The sequence below is a fragment of the Triticum urartu genome, chromosome 4, assembly GCF_003073215.2.
Source record: "Triticum urartu cultivar G1812 chromosome 4, Tu2.1, whole genome shotgun sequence".
NCBI lineage: Eukaryota > Viridiplantae > Streptophyta > Magnoliopsida > Poales > Poaceae > Triticum > Triticum urartu.
This window is the reverse complement of record NC_053025.1, coordinates 11319586-11337394: the sequence shown is the minus strand read 5'-3', so window position 1 is coordinate 11337394 and position 17809 is coordinate 11319586. Positions and strand designations below refer to the sequence as shown.

The window sequence follows — 17809 nt, the reverse complement described above, 5'->3', positions numbered from 1 at the left end:
GTGATTCACTCGACGACTATGGGCGCATGGCCGAGTCCACCAGCATAGAGTGTTTCTACAAGTTATGTCGGGCAATGGTGACAGTGTTTGGACCACAATACTTGAGAACACCCAATGCGGAATACACTGCTCGAATCCTAGCACAGAATGCAGCAAGAGGATTTCCTGGGATGCTTGAAAGCATCGACTGCATGCATTGGAAATGGAAGAATTGCCCATTTTCTTGGCAGGGGATGTACAAAGGCGCCAAAGGCGGTTGCAGTGTGATGCTTGAGGCGGTGGCCACACAGGACCTCTGGATTTGGCACTCCTTTGGTATGCCAGGAACTCACAATGACATCAACGTGCTGCAGTGCTCTCTTATCTTTTGCCAAGCTTGTTGAAGGTCATTCTCCTCCGGTGAACTTCGAGATCAATGGGCGGCACTACAACAAGGGGTACTATCTAGCTGATGGCATCTATCCGAGATGGTCGACATTTGTGAAGACGATCTCAAACCCTGTGCCAGGAGGCAAGAACGCCTGGTTTGCGAAGGTTCAGGAGGCTTGCAGGAAGGATGTCGAGCGGGCATTTGGTGTGCTCCAATCTCGATTTGCTGTTGTTCGGTACCCCGCTCAGACCTGCACGAAAGATCAAATATGGAAGATTATGACTTGCTGTGTCATCTTGCACAACATGATCATCGAGAGCGAGCAAGAAGACCCAGTGTTTGACACTGAACCATACTACAGGCAGGGTCCTCTAACCGAAGTTGATCACTAGCTACCGGCAACCTGGACTGCCTATCTCAGTATGCGTCAGGAGATCCGAGACCCACATGTGCATCATCAACTGCAGCAAGATCTGATAGAGCATCTATGGAGGGTCAAGGGCGACGCCGGGTGCGACGTGTGATGAAATATGAGTTTTTATTTGTTGAACTATATAATTTGTATTAAACTATTTGTTGTTGTACTATTTTGTTGAAGTATTTGATATTTTTGTGATGAAATATGCGATAATTTTTTTTATGTGCATAATTGAACGCCGAACAACGGCGAACCACGTCGAATATGGGCCTATTGTCGCCCATATGGGCCCTTTATTCGCCGAAATGGGGCTGAAAAATGGGCCAATTTCGGCGCCTGGGGGCGACGACTGGGCGCGAAAACGCCCCCAGCGTCGATTGCATCGCCGGCTTGCCCCAGGGGGGCGTTTTTTATGCGTCCTAGGGGGCCGAACGGCTGAAGATGCTTTTAGTTGACATGACTATTGGCATATACATACGCTTAGTAGGCGCGACAATGCAGTCTAGTTAGACACATTGATATTTAATTGACAGGAAGACTAGTTCGTCGAAACATCCCCATGCGGGATCTATTTTCAAAGAGCACGTCGCGAGGATTACAACTGTGAAAACGGATCTTAATTCTGACGCGCGATTTAAAAATTATGACTTTTTAAAAATTTGAAAACTCAAATTAAATGTGTTCATATCTGTTCACATGTATACTTTTATAGTACTTTTCTAGTATGTGGTACTTTTTCTAATTAGAATTGTTTTATCAATTGAAAGGGACTAATTATTACCTTTTCGGATTAGGGACCAACATTGTTTATTTTAGACCGCCGTTCGGGACGATTAGCGAGCAGCTAGCCGCTCGCTAGATCGGTCTATCAAAATTTTGCAGGATCCGCTACAGCTGCTCTGCTCTTCGAAGCCCTGAGAGGAGGACCAATACAGCCTGATCGGGAAACCAATGAAAACATCCAAACGGCATGTCTGCAGCATCAAACAGGCGGTAAAAAGGAAAGCGAGCTGCCAACCAACAGACTTGCCGAGCAGCATTTGGTAAAAGTTTCAGGCATCGATGATAACTGCTTGGTTCCAGCAAAAGAGCATTCTGGATCGTGACATGCAAACCACCACTAACACACAAAGTACACTATTCTACCACCTTTTTACAGGTATATACACACAGAACGAACGAACATTCCGAAAAGAACTACTACCGTGGAAGCAGCACTGGCACTCCTGAAGAGCTAATCCAGTACGCGGAGACCCGGCTCGGACTGTTCCTTCCTCATCGCCCCAACCGCCCCCCTGAAAATGCCAACCAACAGGGACCGATTAGAAATGCCGGTCGTTTAAACGCGATGAAATGGGACTAGAAATGCTCCATCCGGTTTCGTTTCATAGTCCTCCTTTTGTTTGAACAGAAAGCTATAAACTATGTTTTTGTTGCCGCAATAGGAAATATGTGCTACAGTATAATATGTACTATACCAAACAGCGAGCAAGGTAACATCAACTTTCATAACGTGAAATCGTCATACAAGCACCAAGGTTCGTAGAAACACGGTCCATAACATTGCTACTGCTTAAAGGCAATTTAATTAAGCAATCGTTGAAGAACAGCTACAGAAGGAATGCAATGCAGGATTGTAATATATACCTATGCGCTACCTGCATCTCCTCGTTTTCAGGCTTCAGTTTCATTCCAGCCGAGAACGCAGCAGAGGCCTGTTTGTACTCCTAATGATGAAATTGTGGATCAAAGATTTTCTACAGAGCCGGAGGTGATGTATAAAGCAGCAAAAAGATTATAGTCTTACCAGAAGAGACATGAGGGCGGCTCCTTTCCGGTAGTAACCTTTAGGAAACTTAGGGTTCAGACTTATGCAAGCATTGGCATCAACCAAAGCGGCATGTGCTTCACCACACTTCAGATGGCACAGGCTCCTGTTCGAATACAACACCGCGTCAGCCGGATCCAGCTTGATTGCCTGCACCAAACCAAATGTTAAAAGACCACGAAGCGCAGCCTGTTTATTCCTGAATGAAACAAGAACCTAGTACGATAAGTGAAGCTAAACTAGCGTGTGATCGGAAACCTAAGTGGCACGGTTACAGTTTTAGAACTGAACCTAGTTCAGAAATCAAACGGAAACAGCTCACTAAACCAGTTAAAAGCGTCAGATAGAATGTGTTGCACAAAAGAAAGAGATTTTATCAGTTATAAATGTTATCCAAATTTATTTGAAGAAATAATGATTTACGCACTTACGAAAAATAAAAATTAAGTCAAAACAGATAAATCAACCATGACTGTTTCCCTTTGGTGGAGTATGAAATCCAATTCGGAGAATTTCAGTTATTTTCTGTTTGCGGGAAAAATCACTCCCAACTTCTGATTCCTAAATCCTAATTAAGCTGTAACCTAGCTGTGTGAAACTAGTCAGTACATGGCGCAGACATGTAAGTTAGGAAGGATGTTTAAAAATCAGTTCCCAGCTAATGTCAATTAGTTAATGATACATTAGCAATACAGAAATAGAAGTGTCTTCCGATGGTTTTTCAGTAACAGCACTTACCTCGGTATAGAATTTTGATGCCGCGGCATAGTCCTTGCCCTCAACTGCTTTTGCACCTTGTGATTTCAGCCGAGCCTTCCTATCTTTGTCACTTGACTTGTCCTACATTATTAAGAGAACTTGTACCAACATTAAATAAAAAAAATAAGGTGCCACAGGCTGTAAAATGTCGGAATAACGGATGTCTTATTCCCCAAACTAGTACAAAAAAACATGGTTTTCTTCAAATAGCAGGATACATGCATAGATATGCTCAAGGTGAAATATTGTAAAAAATTAATAACCTTCTTAAAAAGGGATAGAAATATTAGTCAAAAGACACAAATCAACAGTAGCTTGCGTTTGCTGGTATATTAACTCCTGACCCTACACAGCTATACCTGTCAATTATAGCAGCACAAAACATTCTTACATGTGGGAATAAGTAACCGGTAGAGTGTGAACACATACATTCGTAGGATGCCAAGTGTTATATTCTTAAGACTGCCACTTAGTGATGTCTTAGCAAATATGAAAATAACAGTGCTCTCCAACAGCTTGTTCAGTAAGAGGGCCATCGAAAATGAATGCACGACAATATACCTCGGAATAGAATTTTGATGCAGCGACATAGTTCTTCCCTTCAGCAGCTTTTGCACCGCTTGATTTCAGTGAAGCTTTGCTATCATTGTCACCTTTCTTAACCTAAATAATTAAACAAAACTTATGTTAAGATATGTTAAAAATTACAGATGCTGCAAAACTGTACTAAGGCAGGATAACCTGTCTTATTTCTTCTAGTAATAAGAATAGCTGATGACATATTAACTGTACAGAACTGAAGATGGCATTCTAACACAATGATATGGATTACTTTCATACATCACCCAACTATTAATATGCAGAGTAAGTTTCCCAGTTCTCAATGAAATGATTCCAAATATCCCCCGTTTACTACACTGTATACCTCTGATGGATCCATCAAATCTCCTATCTAGCTCCATCCTATAATCTTCACCCAAAAATGGATGGATCTAGGGAACTATCTATGTAGCTTTCAGACTATTATTCTTGAAAGCAGATCAAAGTGCTCTATCTATTCATCAAAGAGATGAGTAGAGTTTGATTATTGCATCATCTTCTTGCATGGACTTGCCAGAGGCACCTGATACCAGTTTATACCGACAAAAAGAAACACTGCATAAATGTCCCCATTTGTTTTCCATCACTTCAATATCCATGTGTGTGAGAGAGAGGGTTGCTTGGTTTCCCAAGCAGGCCAGGGTACGGAGGATACAAAAAAGGAAAATACAAGGGCTGTGAGTTAAAAAATGACGGGACAAGATTTTTGCAAAAACACGAAGATACATAATTGATGCAATCTCCTCTATAACATGATGTCATGAAAGGCAACCAGTGGGAGACAAAGCAAACAGTTCTTTGGCTTGTGACATGTCTGGATCCAAAATTTCTCATGGAACTAGTAAAAACGTAACATCATTGGGCGCCTACAAACACTGAGCTAAACATGAACTGCCGATATTGAAAAGTGAAATCATGAATGATACAAGGTCTCAGCAATAGGATCGTTCCGTCCAGATGACCTTTATGGTGGAATTAGTCAGCACCTAGTTTTTGGACAGGACGACTGGAGCTTCTAATCTGATTTTCACTCCATGATTTTGTCTCAACGTCACTGAACCTCACATATTGAATGCGGCGAGATGTACTAAAGGAGCAGTAAACAAAAATTATGGTTTGCATGCACTCGAGTTCCAAGAGACATCACATAATATTCATCACCCGGGACAGGTTTATCCAACAAGTGTCAGAGACAACAACAATGATGTTAAGAGCATCAAGTATCAAGGTTTAAGAACTAACATAAATTAGAAAAATAATTCACCTGCTTAGCTGGAACATTGATATTTGCGCCAACCTCCAACAAGTATTTAACGCATGTGGTTAAGCCATTGTTAGTTGCTACCGCCAATGGAGTTTCAGGAGTTGTACAATTGACGTCCGCACCAGCCTGTGGGTGAACAGATATAACATAAAACACATGGAGAATACAAAGGCATCTTCCACCATAAGATTCCCTCAAGCAATCATAATGTGCAGAATGTGAACAGCACACCATACCTTGACAAGAAGTTTCATGCACTCTAAGCAAGTGGATTCATTCATTCTTTCAGGAGTAACATAGAGTGCTGTGGTCAGGGGTGTACCAAGGTCCCATGAGACTTTGTTCGGCTGCAATTTTAGTTTGAAAAACAAAAGGGACCTCCCAGGTTCCACATATGTTGAAGAAATATGATTCTAGGGATTGTATATGCATAAAAACTTGAGCTATGAAGAAAAAATAGCTCAAATGGAAGAACATCAATTTACTAATTACATCTGCATGGTGCTCCAGCAAAATCTTCATAGCACTGAACTTCCCATGAGCTGCAGCGGCAACTAGAGGCGTCCCATGAGGAGAAGGTGCATCAACATTAGCTCCTTTCGATAGCAGCAGTCGTGCAATTTCATCACAGCCTAGCAAGAAAGGAGGCATCCACACAGTTTGAATAGTTATATACTATCAGTATAGACAACACGCTGGCAAAAAGAATTTCAATTGCGGGGCAAATTCATTTTGGGATATTTATTTAAAAAAATCATGTGGTGGAACCATCACTTGCGTATTATCACTCAGATGGTCAACCTCATAACCAGATCGGGCAGCAATTCAACAGAGAAATATGAAATCATATGCAACCATTTTTTACAGTGCAGAATGTGAAGAAATAGACACCTGTTGCTACTGCTTCATGCAGAGGAGTCGTGCCGTTGGAGGAATCTTTTATGTTGGGATCAGCACCTTTTTCAAGAAAATACCTTGTGGCATTCACTTCCCCATGCCCCACCGCAAAAGACAAAGGCGTCGCACCTGCCAACAAAGCATTACAATCAAGCAATTTAGTCAAACATTGACACCCTGCCATACCGTAATAACAAACGGTTGGGCCTAAGAAATCTACTGCCGTCTTCTTCACTTGCTCAGCATATGAAGGGATGCATATCACAAGCAATACTGAAGACTGAAATCTCAGAGATACGCACATTTGCAGGTGCACATAAACAAGTGGTGGTATAATTAATACTGCATAACAAAACATCATTCACAAGCATGTTTTTACTTTTTAGAAGGAAATTTTATAATCACCAGGTTTCACTAGCACAAGCTTATATTACGCGACAAAAATATGTTAAAACGAAGTAATAATCGGAATGGTAAGAATTTAATTGACTGGCCCGCATATGTGAGACGAAACAAATGAGGAAAGGAAATTCCTACAGATGGAATGCCAATAATTCACGTTATGTCTATGAATTGCGTTGTACCGTATGAAGTAGTATTTGCTTAGCTTGCTTCCCAGTCAGAAACAAGAACTCAACTGAAACACAGAAGCATTTGATTCAGTAGTAGTATTTGGGAGAGGCGCCGGCCGTACCAGAGCCAGGATTAGCAGCCTCGGAGTCGACATCAAATCGAAGCTCCTCCACCAAGTACTTGCAGATCCCCACATCACCCTTGGATGCTGCGGCATGCAATGCCCCAACGTCCCTGAGCCTCACGGAGGCAAGCGACTCCCTGTCATCCTCGCCCATGCCATCTACCACGGCTTCAAGACGATCGACCCAGATTTCAAAAGAACCACGTTAATTACGGCTAAGGTAAACCCTAATCCAGAACAATGCCATCACGGAGGAGGGTCTTACCCTTGAGGCGGTCGAGGTCGCCGTCCTCGCACGCGAAGAGGAACTGCTCCTGCGGCGGCCACCGCCAGCCGGTGCTACCCAGATCGCGCGCGCGACGAGCGGGAGGCCAGGAAGGAACACGTCAGGGGCCATGGTAGACCGAATGAAACTCGCCCGAAATGGTGAGGCGAGACAGAGCGGAGGGGGTCGCGTGCGCGCGCACGTGCCCACGTCGGTGACGGTGGCCTGGAGGCCGAGGCGGGCGGCGGCGTCGGCGAGGGCGCGAGCCGCCGCGGCTCTCTGGACGTCGCTCGCGCTCGCGCATCCTCCTCCGGCGCCGCTAGGGATCCTCCCGTTCTCCATGGCGGGAGAGAGCTCGAGAAGGCCCTGGAAGCGGGCGGGCAGATGGTCGGGCTTAGCGGTGGGGCGGTGGCTTCTATGGGAAGGAAAGGAGGCCTCTGTGTGGGAGAGAGAAGGCTGCGACGGATGGATGGGATGCGACGGGACGGGGTGCGGAGGCGCCAGTGGGAGGGCCGTTGACTGCGGATGACGACGGAGAATCCGGGGAGGCGTGACGATCTCCATAGTGGCATGTGTTGGTGCACTGGGTGAGCCGAGTGATGTCGAGCTGCTTCTGCTGCAGCTATCACTTCAACGCAGTGGGGTTGGGGTGCATCGAGTGTGTGCCCAAAATAAGTGTAGCAGAGACAGCTTGTGTGTGTATAGCCGGACTTGATAAATCTAAAACTAAGAGCATCTCCAGCCGTTCGGCCCCAGGGTGCTAAAAAATAACGGTCTGGGGATGAATCGGCGCTAATTCGGTCCCTGAGACGACCTAGCTTCCAGTCACGCCCTCAGGACGCGAAAAATTCGAACTTAGTCGTTCCAACGGAAGATGTTCGGAAACATAGGAACAATAATTGCTGCATGTGTGGTATGCAAGATTCATGGCGTCACAATCTCATCGAGTGCACGATGGCAAGATGTGCGTGGTCTCTGGTTGATCCAGTGCTATTGGAACATATGATAGCCACTTCGGAACCACTCGCATGAAATTGGTTGTTCTCCATGATGAAGCTTCTGCCGCATGAGGAGCTAACTCGTATGACGGTAACGTTGTGGATAATCTGGACGGCAAGAAAACTCATCCATGAGGGTATACATCAAAGCCCCCTTTCCACTCACCTTGTTGTGACGAGTTCTATTTCACAACTTGATCAAGTTATCCCTTTGCTGACGCCAAACATTGGCCCTGCAAATCAGGGGGAGAAGAGATGGAGGCCATATCCTGTTGGATGTGTTAAGATGAATGTTGACGCGGGAGTATTTGTGAACCATAATATTGGGGTGGCTGCAGCAATTTGCTGTGACAGAGATGGCACATATTTAGGCCCAGTTCTTTTCCAAAATCTAGAGATTCTTTCATAATCCACCCCCTACACAACTTCTCTCAGAATCTTTAAGTCCCATTTTTTTTACAATTCTATCTAGTTAGGATCTAATTAGATAGGATTGTAGAACAAATGGGGCTAAAAAATTCTGGAAAAAACTGGATAGGGGTCGAATTCTGGGAGAATCCTCAGATTCTGACAAAAACTGGGCTTTAGAGTCATCAGTCCTGGTCACTCATGGATCGGTGGATCCTACTTCACTAAGACGATTGCATGCTCTATCGTCGGCTGAAGACTTGGGATGCGCCATCTTCATATTGCATCAAATTGCAAGTGGTGAAAAATATCAATTGTGTGGCTAGAGGATCTTATGGTGTCGTCGTCAAGGAGATTAAGGAGATGGAGAAATCTTTTATTTCATGCTCTTTTGTTCATGAATTTCAAGCTTCTAATTTTGAAGCTCATAAGTTGTATAGGCTAGGTGTTTCCCTTCCACAGAGTAGACATTTGTGGTTAGGTCCTCCTCATGATCCATATGTAATACCTGTAAACATTACCTCGGTTTAATAAAGCCTAGCTGATTTTGCTCCCCCAAAAAATACAATTATAGCAGTACCGAAAGAAAATGTAGCACCAGAATTCTACCTTGTTAGCTGTGTTTGCCTTCAACCGTTTTAGCCTTCATAAATATTAACAAATGTCAGTTTTGCTAAAGCACATCTAGATGTGCCATAAGTATTGCACATCTAAGTCATATGTCATTGATCTTACATTGAGATTCGTGTGAATATTTTCTTTCTCTTTTTTCCTTTTCTCTTTATGCTTGATTCACTCATTTAGATGTGCAATAACTAGAGCCCATCTAGATGTGCCCTAGACACACCCAACAAATGTCCTTATGGCAATCGAAATTCTGCAGGATCCGCTAGAGTTGCTCTTACAAGCCCTGAGCGGAGGACCAATGAAAACATCCAAACTGCATCAAACACGCAGAAAAAAGAAGACATGCCGACTGCCGAGCGGCATTTGGTAACAGTTTCATGTGCTGATAAGAGCTCCCAGCATCCAAAGAGCGTTTTGGATCGTAACATGCAAAACCACTACACAAGTACGTTCTACCTTTTTACAGGTATATATACACAGAACGAACATTCAAAAAAGACTACTGTGGAAGCAGAAGCACTCCTGAAGAACTAATCCAGTGCGTAGAGACTCGGCTCAGACTGTTCCTTCCTCATTGCCTCAACTGCCTCCCTGAAATTGCCAACAGGAAACAAGTAGAAATCTCAATCATTACACACGACACGATGCCAATGGGATTATAAATGCTCCAGGTTGTTCCATCTTCACACAACCATTTCGTAGTCCCTTTGTTTGAAAATCAGACGGGAATGCTATTTTTTGTCGCAAAAGGAATGATATGCCACAGTACAGCATGCACAAACATACGGCCAGCAACGTAACACTTTCATAAAATGTGAAACCATCATACGAGCACCAAGGTTCATAAAACATGGTCCATAATATCACTACTGTTTAAAGGTAATTTAATTAATCAACCGTTGAAGAATAGCTATAGAAGGAATGAACTGGATTGTACCTATGCGCCTCCTGCATCTCCTTGTTGTTAGGCTCCAGTTTCATTCCAGCCGAGAACGCATCAGAGGCCTCTTTGTACTCCTAATAATGAAATCATCGTTCAAAGATTTTCTACAGGGCCGGAGGTGATGTATAAAGCAGCAAAAAAAAACATTTATTCTTACCAGAAGAGACATAAGGGCGGCTCCTTTCCGGTAGTAACCTTTATGCCACTTAGGGTCCAGACTTATGCAAGCATTGGCATCAATCAAAGCGTCATGTGCTTCACCACACTTCAGATAGCAAAGGCTCCTGTTCGAATACAACACCGCGTCAGCCGGATCCAGCTTGATTGCCTGCACCAAACCAAATGTTAAAAGACCACGAAGCACAACCTGTTTATTGCGGGGTAAAACAAGAACCATGATCTGCTCCATTTGTGTTAACTAGTTAATGATACAGTATTACATTAGCAATACAGAAATAAAAGTGTTTTCCAATGGGTTTTCAGTAACAGCGTTTTTGAATATAACTGCCTCAAAATATACCTCTGTGTAAAATTTTGATGCGGCGGCATAGTCCTTGCCCTCAACTGCTTTTGCACCTAGTGATTTCAGCCGAGCCTTCCTATCTTTGTCACTTGACTTGCCCTACATTATTAAGAGAACTTGTACCAAGATTAAATAGAAAAGTAAGATGCCACAGGCTGTAAAATGCCGGAATAACGGATGTCTTATTTCCCGAACTAGTTCAAAAAACATGGTTTTCTTCAAACAGCAGGATACATGCCAAGATATACTCGAATCCAAATGAATGGGCAGAGCTTTCACTATAAATGTAAACCTTGGATGGGAATTGTACCGTCCTTTCGTAAGGCCTTGCCTACTTCAGCAAAAAACATGCAAAATAGCCTTTCTATAGCACTGACCCTCCCCCCCCCCCCCCCCCCCCCCCACACACACACACACACAAAAAAAAACTCGAATGTCATTTTTTTATCACAAAAAAGGTACACAGCTATAACATGTTCTTCACACAAAAATTTAGATCTCCTCGTTTTTTTTCTATTTTTTTCAATTTACTTTCACCTGGGTGCATGTGAGCTAGCGAGCCAACCCAGCTCAATTTTATAACTTCAGAATGATCAAAGTTAATAGCTGAAACCCGGCCGAAAATAGGATAGAAGTAGTCAAGTGAACCAGTTAAAATAAATACATTCCTTTATTAGTAATGAAATATTGTTAAAAATTAATGATATACACTTAAAAAGTGGTTATAAAAATTAGTCAAAACACAAGACACAAATCAACAGTAACTTGGATTTGCTGGTATATTAACTCCCGACCCTATGCAGCTATACAGGTCAATTATTTAGAAGCACAACAAGGCGTTCTTAGATGTGGGAATCAGTAACCAGTAGTGGGAACATGTACATTCATAGGATGCCAAGTGCTATATTCTCATCTAATGTCCATGACTGTGATGTATTAGCAATATAAAATAACAGTTCTCTCCCAACAGCTTGTTCAGTAAGAGGGCCATTGAAAATGATTGCACAACAATATACCTCAGAACACAATCTTGATGCAGCAACATAGTTCTTCCCCCTAACAGCTTTTGCACCGCTTGATTTCAGTGGAGCTTTGCTATCACTGTCACTTTTCTTAACCTAAATCATTAAACAAAACTTATATTAAGATGCTGCAAAACTGTACCAAGGCAGAATAACCTGTCTTATTTCTCCTATTAATAGAAACAGCTGATGACATATTAACTGTACAGAACTAAGATGACATTCTAACACAAGGATACGAATTACTTCTGTACATTACCCACTCTTAATATGCAGAGTAAATTTCCCAGTTCTCGATGAAATGATTCCAAATGTCCCCCATTTATCAGAAAGGTGTGGCTACTCTGATGGATGGATCAAATCTCATATCTAGCTTTCCATCCTATAGTTATGTCCCAAAAATGGAAGGATCTAGGAAACTATCTATCTAGCTTTCTGACTATTATTTTTGAAAGCGGATCAAAGTGCTCTATCTATTCATCAAAGAGATGAGTAGAGTTTGATTATTGCGTCTTCTTGTATAGACTTGTCCCAACCATCCAAATTCTGGCAACCAGAGACACCTGATAGGCTGATACCAGTTTATACTTTATACCAAAAGAAAAACGAACACATAAATTAATGTCCCCATTTGTCACTCCTACATCGGAAACTCCCAGCTGACAGTTTCTTGTTTGCAATAACCCTTCACTATTGTTTTCCATCACTTCAATGTCCATATGTGTGTGTGAGAGGGGTTTCCCAAGCAGGTCAGTGTATGGAGGATACAAAAAAGGAAAATACAGGGGCTGTGAGTGCAAAAAAATGACACGAGAAGATTTTTGCAAAAATCAAAGATATATAATTTATGCAATCTCCTCTATAACATAATGTCATGACAGACAACTAGTGTGAGCAAAAGCAAACAGTTCTTGGGCTTGTGATATGTCTGGATCCAAAATTTCGCATGGAACTAGTAAAAACGTAACATCATTGGGCGCCTACAATTCTAACACTAAGCTAAACATGAAATTGCAAATATTAAAAAGTGAAGTCATGAATGATACAATGGAACAGCAACAGATCTAAGCAATAGGATCATTACGTCCAGATGACCTCCGTGCTGGAAATCGTGAGCACCTACTTTTTGGATAGGACTACTGGGGCTTCTAAACTGATTTTCTCTCCATGATTTTGTCTCAACGTCACTGAACCTCACATATTGAATACTACGATATGCACTGAAGGAGCAGTAAACAAGAAATATGATTTGAGTGCACTCCAAGATTTCCATGAGACATCACATAATATTCATCACCAGGACAAGTTTATGCAACAAGTGCCAGAGATAACAACAATGGTGTTAGAGCATCAAGTATCAAGGTTTAAGAACAAACATACATTAGAAAAATAATTCACCTGGTTAGCTGGAACATTGATATTGGCGCCAACCTCCAACAAGTATTTAAAGCATGTGGTTAAACCATTGTTAGTTGCTATTGCCAATGGAGTTTCAGGAATTGTACAATTGACATCCGCGCCAGCCTGTGGGTGAACAGATATAACATAAAACACGTGGAGATATGAAAAAGTATCTTCCGACATGAGATTCCATCAAGCAACCAAAATGTGCAGAATGTGAATTGCACACACACACCTTGACAAGAAGTTTCACGCACGCTAAGCAAGTGGACTCATTCATTCTGTCAGGAGTAGCATAGAGTGCTGTGGTCAGGGGTGTACCAAAGTCCCATGAGACTTTGTTCGGCTGCAATTTTATTTTGAAAAAATACAAGTCACTTCCCAGGTCCCATATATGTTGAACAAATAGGATTCTAGGGATTGTATACGCATCAAAACTTGAGCTATGCAGAAAAAGAAGTAAGCTCAAGTGGAAGAACATCAATTTACTAATTACATCTGCATGGTGCTCCAGCAAAATCTTCATAGCATTGAACTTCCCATGGGCTGCAGCGGCAACTAGAGGTGTCCCATGAGGAGAAGGTGCCTCAACATTAGCTCCTTTCGATAGCAGCAGTCGTGTAATTTCATCACAGCCTAGCAAGAAAGGAGGCGTCCACACCGTTTAAATAGTTATATCCTATCAGTATTCACAACATGTTGACAAGAAGGTTTTCAATTGCTGGACAAATTCATTTTGGGACTTTTTTTCTAAAGAAGTCATGTAGTGGAACCATCACTTCCGTATTATCACTCCCGGGCTGCATCCCAATCATAAACACAAAGTTGGGACGGTCAACCTCATAACACAATCGGACAGCAACTCAACAGAGAAATATGACATCATATATATGCAACAAACTTTTACAGAGCAGAATGTGAAGAAATAGACACCTGTTGCTACTGCTTCATGCAGAGGAGTCGTGCCGGTGGAGGAACTTTTTGTGTTGGGATTAGCACCTTTTTCAAGAAAATACCTTGCAGCAGTCATTTCCCCATGCGCCACCGCGAAAGACAAGGGTGTCGAACCTGCCAAGAGAATTACAATCAAGCAATTTTAGTCAAATAGCAACTGGTTGGGCCTAAGAAATCTACTGCCATTGTCTGCACTTCCTCAGCATCATATCACAAGCAATACTGAAGACTGAAATCTCACAGACACACACATTTGCAGGTGCATATAAACAAAATGGTATAATTAATACTGCATTCACAAGCATGTTTAGAAGGAAATCTTATAGTCATCAGGTCTCGCTATCATAATCTAATATTATGCAACAAAAATATATGAAGCGAAGTAATAAACTGAACAGTAAGATTTTTTTTTCTTCTGAATTTTGAACAGTAAGAATTTAATTAACTGGCCCTAGCACGAGCAGATGGACGGAGCATGAGAGATGAACAAATAAGGAAATTCCTAATGCCAATAATTCACATTCCATCTACGAATTGCATCGTATGGTATTAAGTAGCAGTAGCTTGGTTCCCAGAAACAAGAACTGGAAAGAAACATTGGAGCATTTGATTTAGTATTTCAGAGAGGCGTGCGTACGTACCAGAGCTAGCATCCGAGTCGACATCAAATCCAAGCTGCTCCACCAGGTACCTGCAGATGGCCATATCACCCGCGCCTGCTGCGGAATGCAACGCCCCACAGCCCTCGACCCTCACAGAGGCAAGCGACTCCCTGTCATCCTTGTCCATGCCATTTACCAAGGCTTCAGGGCGACCCAGATTTCAACAGAACCACGTTAACTAAGGCACATCCTCATACATGATCCAATTTCCGACAAGAATGTTGCATGAAACAAGATCAAGACGCTCAGTAAACGGATGGTGAAATGTACAGAAAACAACCCCCACAAGAGGAAAATCAATCAACTAAAGCGAGCAGACCATCACATAGCACATAGCAGCACCATCAACTATTCAACTTACATATCATATACTGCAACTGTAAGTAGCAACCAACCACGGCTAAAACCCTATCCAGAACAACGCCATCACGGAGGAGGATCGTACCCTTGGCCCGGCGCAGGTCGCCTTGCGAGCACGCGAGGAGGAACTGCATCTGCGGCGACCAGCCGCCGGTACCTGGGCGCGCGACGAGCAGGAAATTAAACCAGGAACGCACGCCGCCGTCAGGGAGATGGAGGATCGCGGAGCGGATGTCGCCCGAAATGGCGGCGCGAAACGGGACAGAGAGAGGGGGGTCGGTCGCGGCGCGCGGCACGTACCGACGTCGGTGACCTCGAACCCGTGGAGGGCGGCGGCTTCGGCGAGGGCGAGCGCCGCCGCGGCTCGCTGGACGTCGCTCGCGCTCGCCGCCGGCGCGGGCCCCCTCGCCCCTCCCCCTGCGCCGCGGCGGCTCTTCCCCATGGCGAGAGGCGGGAGCGAGCTCGAGAAGGGTCTGGAAGCGGGCGGAGGGTCGGGTTTAGGGGTGGGCGGTGGTGGCTTCGGTGGGAAGGAGCGGAAGAAGGGCGAGGGAAATGGGAGAGAGAAGCCCGCGACGCGGTGGATCGGTCGACGCGTGTCTCCACGGACGGTGGGGATGTGATGGGACGGGGTGCGGCACGTTTGGCCGTGCGGAATGAGGGGGTCGTGCGCGCCGTTGACTGCGGCCGACCTTTCTCCATCCATAGGAAAGGTGATGATACGGACCACCAAGCGTGCCATCACTGTACGTTAAGTCAACATCAACGCGCATTTGGGTCCACCACGTACGAAACGTTAAGCGGCGACTGAAGGGCGATCGCGAGGCGATCTCCCAGACGGCGCTAGGGTTAGGGTTTTGGTAACGGGGGTGGTGAGTTTACGGTGGTGCCTGGGGCGGCGACTGCGTCTCCCTCGGCGCGGACTGGTGTAGCCTTCCTCCTTCAAGGTGCGAGCCATGGCGGAGAAGGCGAAGGGGCGCCTTGCGGCGAGCCCGACGACAAAGGCAAACCCGGCGGCGACAGCGACCCCGGGCAAAGCTACGAGCGGGGGCTCTTCTAACTCCCCGATCACATGTAAAACGCCGGATCCGACCGCGAGCCTCTCAGCTAGGATGGGAGGGATGGTGTTGTTGGACAAGGAGGCGGAGGGTTTCGTCTTTGAGGAACCAGATCAGATCTTGCCCAAGAACATGAAGTGGTCTGCGGGGGGGAAGGCGTTCTCTCCGCGACCGCTTAACAGGACTGTGCTAGAGAAAACGATGCAGAGGGCTTGGGGTCTTCACCACGAGGCTCGGTTCTGGGACATGGGCGACAACGTCTTCGTCGTGCACTTTGGTAGTGAAGGGGATTGGAGGCATGCAATGAATAATGGCCCTTGGCAATATGATTTCAATGTCCTGGCCTTGAAGGAGTATGAGAGCAATGTCAGGCCATCGGAGATGGTCTTTGATCGGATAGATGTGTGGGTAAAAGTTGTTGATCTACCACCGGGCAAGAGGACAGAGGCGTTCGGCAAGGCTTTGGGCAATTGGCTAGGGGAAGTCGTGAAGGTGGATGTTGACAAGGACGGCATGGCTCGAGGAAACCAGCTGCGTGTCAGAGCACGGATCATGCTTCTGGAGCCTCTCGTGCGTGGCTTCCTCCTCAAAAAGTCTCAAGAGGACAAAGTGGGTACTTGGTACGATTTTCACTATGAAAAAATCCCCCACTTCTGCTTTGAGTGCGGGCGCATGAAAACGGGTGTTGTGTGCCTCTGGTTGACAAAGCAGCGCAATGGGGGGGCTGGTTAAGAGCATCACCGGGGAGGAGCACTGGCTCCAAGGTGGAGGCTAAAGGAGGAAAAAACAATAATGCCAGTACTAGCAATTTTATGAGTTCACAATCTGATGGCAACAATAGGGAGCAGGACAGCCATGCTCGCGCTCGTAATGTTCCAGTGAAGCGCAGTCTGAATGCGCAATTTGATCATCCCGGGGATGCCCGCACTGGTGGGCAGAACCGGCGAGAGAAGGGGGAAGTTATCTCCCCAAATAAGGAGAAGTTTAGGGGCGGCTGGCCAGAAGAGAGGGATCTGAGACATGAGATCGAGAGAAAGAAGGAAAGGGACCTCAGGGAACAACTCAAGGCACAACAATGGCAAAGGGAGTATGAGCGCAAGCAATATGAGGAGAGGAGCTATCGGGAGAGGGGGTCCTCGAGCAGAGGTGGCGAGAACAGACAGGGATACCATGTTGCGTACCCACACGAAAGGAAGACATTTTACATCTTTATGCCAATATTTTACATCTTTATATAAGTTTGAAAACATTTTATATTATTTTTGAGACTAACATATTGATCTAGCGCCCCGTGTTAGTTCCTGAGTGTTGCATTTTTTTTGTTTCGCAGAATATCCATATTAAGCGAAGTCCAAGCACGATAAAAATTTATGGATATTTATTTTGGAATATATGTGATTTGGGGGAAGTAGAATCAACGCAAGACGATGCCCAAGGTGGCCAAAAGCCAAAAGGATGCGGCCAGGGGGTATGGGCACGCTGTGGTGGCTTGTGAGCACCTCGTAAGTCGGTTGACCTCCTTCTTTTGCCGCAAGAAAGATAATATCAGGAAAAAACCATGTTAAAATTCCAGCCCCATCGGAGTTACAGATCTCCAGGAATTTAAGAAACGGTGAAGCGTCAGAAAACGAGAACGCGAAACAGAGAGAGATCCAATCTCGGAGGGCTCCTGCCCTCCGGGAGCCATGGAGGCCATGGACCGGAGGGGAAACTCTCCTCCCATCTAGGAGGGAGACTGGAGAAGAATAAGGAGGAGGG

General features: G+C 44.7%; 2 protein-coding genes across 2 annotated transcripts; both read right to left on the bottom strand.

Annotated features, from left to right (window-relative positions):
- Window positions 1–614: 614 nt before the first annotated feature.
- Window positions 615–6993, bottom strand: LOC125554504 (ankyrin-1-like). Its single transcript, XM_048718043.1, has 10 exons — window positions 6831–6993; window positions 6131–6265; window positions 5732–5871; window positions 5476–5586; window positions 5240–5365; window positions 3937–4038; window positions 3355–3456; window positions 2596–2766; window positions 2447–2515; window positions 615–620 (listed from the first exon to the last, which is right to left on the bottom strand). Exons 1-10 carry the CDS (start codon window positions 6985–6987, stop codon window positions 615–617), a joined length of 1119 nt encoding a protein of 372 aa, XP_048574000.1. The 5' UTR covers window positions 6988–6993.
- Window positions 6994–9466: 2473 nt separating this feature from the next.
- Window positions 9467–16071, bottom strand: LOC125553403 (poly [ADP-ribose] polymerase tankyrase-1-like). The gene is made up of 12 exons (XM_048717189.1): window positions 15297–16071; window positions 15082–15153; window positions 14616–14777; window positions 13954–14088; window positions 13517–13656; window positions 13256–13366; window positions 13018–13143; window positions 11614–11715; window positions 10595–10696; window positions 10232–10402; window positions 10069–10148; window positions 9467–9722 (listed from the first exon to the last, which is right to left on the bottom strand). Exons 1-12 carry the CDS (start codon window positions 15733–15735, stop codon window positions 9662–9664), a joined length of 1701 nt encoding a protein of 566 aa, XP_048573146.1. The 5' UTR covers window positions 15736–16071; the 3' UTR covers window positions 9467–9661.
- Between the last annotated feature and the right edge of the window lie 1738 nt (window positions 16072–17809).

What these genes read in the sequence shown, in the direction of transcription:
- LOC125554504 (XM_048718043.1), bottom strand. Translation starts at nt 6,987, where the DNA reads ATGGGCGAGGATGACAGGGAGTCGCTTGCCTCCGTGAGGCTCAGGGAC. An exon ending in GGCTGCTAATCCTGGCTCTG is followed by an intron (nt 6,266 to 6,830) that starts GTACGGCCGGCG and finishes CTTTGTTGGCAG; the next exon opens with GTGCGACGCCTTTGTCTTTT. An exon ending in TGCTGGAGCACCATGCAGAT is followed by an intron (nt 5,587 to 5,731) that starts GTAATTAGTAAA and finishes CTAAAATTGCAG; the next exon opens with CCGAACAAAGTCTCATGGGA.
- LOC125553403 (XM_048717189.1), bottom strand. Translation starts at nt 15,735, where the DNA reads ATGGCACGCTTGGTGGTCCGTATCATCACCTTTCCTATGGATGGAGAA. An exon ending in CGACCTGCGCCGGGCCAAGG is followed by an intron (nt 14,778 to 15,081) that starts GTACGATCCTCC and finishes GTCGCCCTGAAG; the next exon opens with CCTTGGTAAATGGCATGGAC. An exon ending in GCATGAAGCAGTAGCAACAG is followed by an intron (nt 13,657 to 13,953) that starts GTGTCTATTTCT and finishes CTTTCTTGCTAG; the next exon opens with GCTGTGATGAAATTACACGA.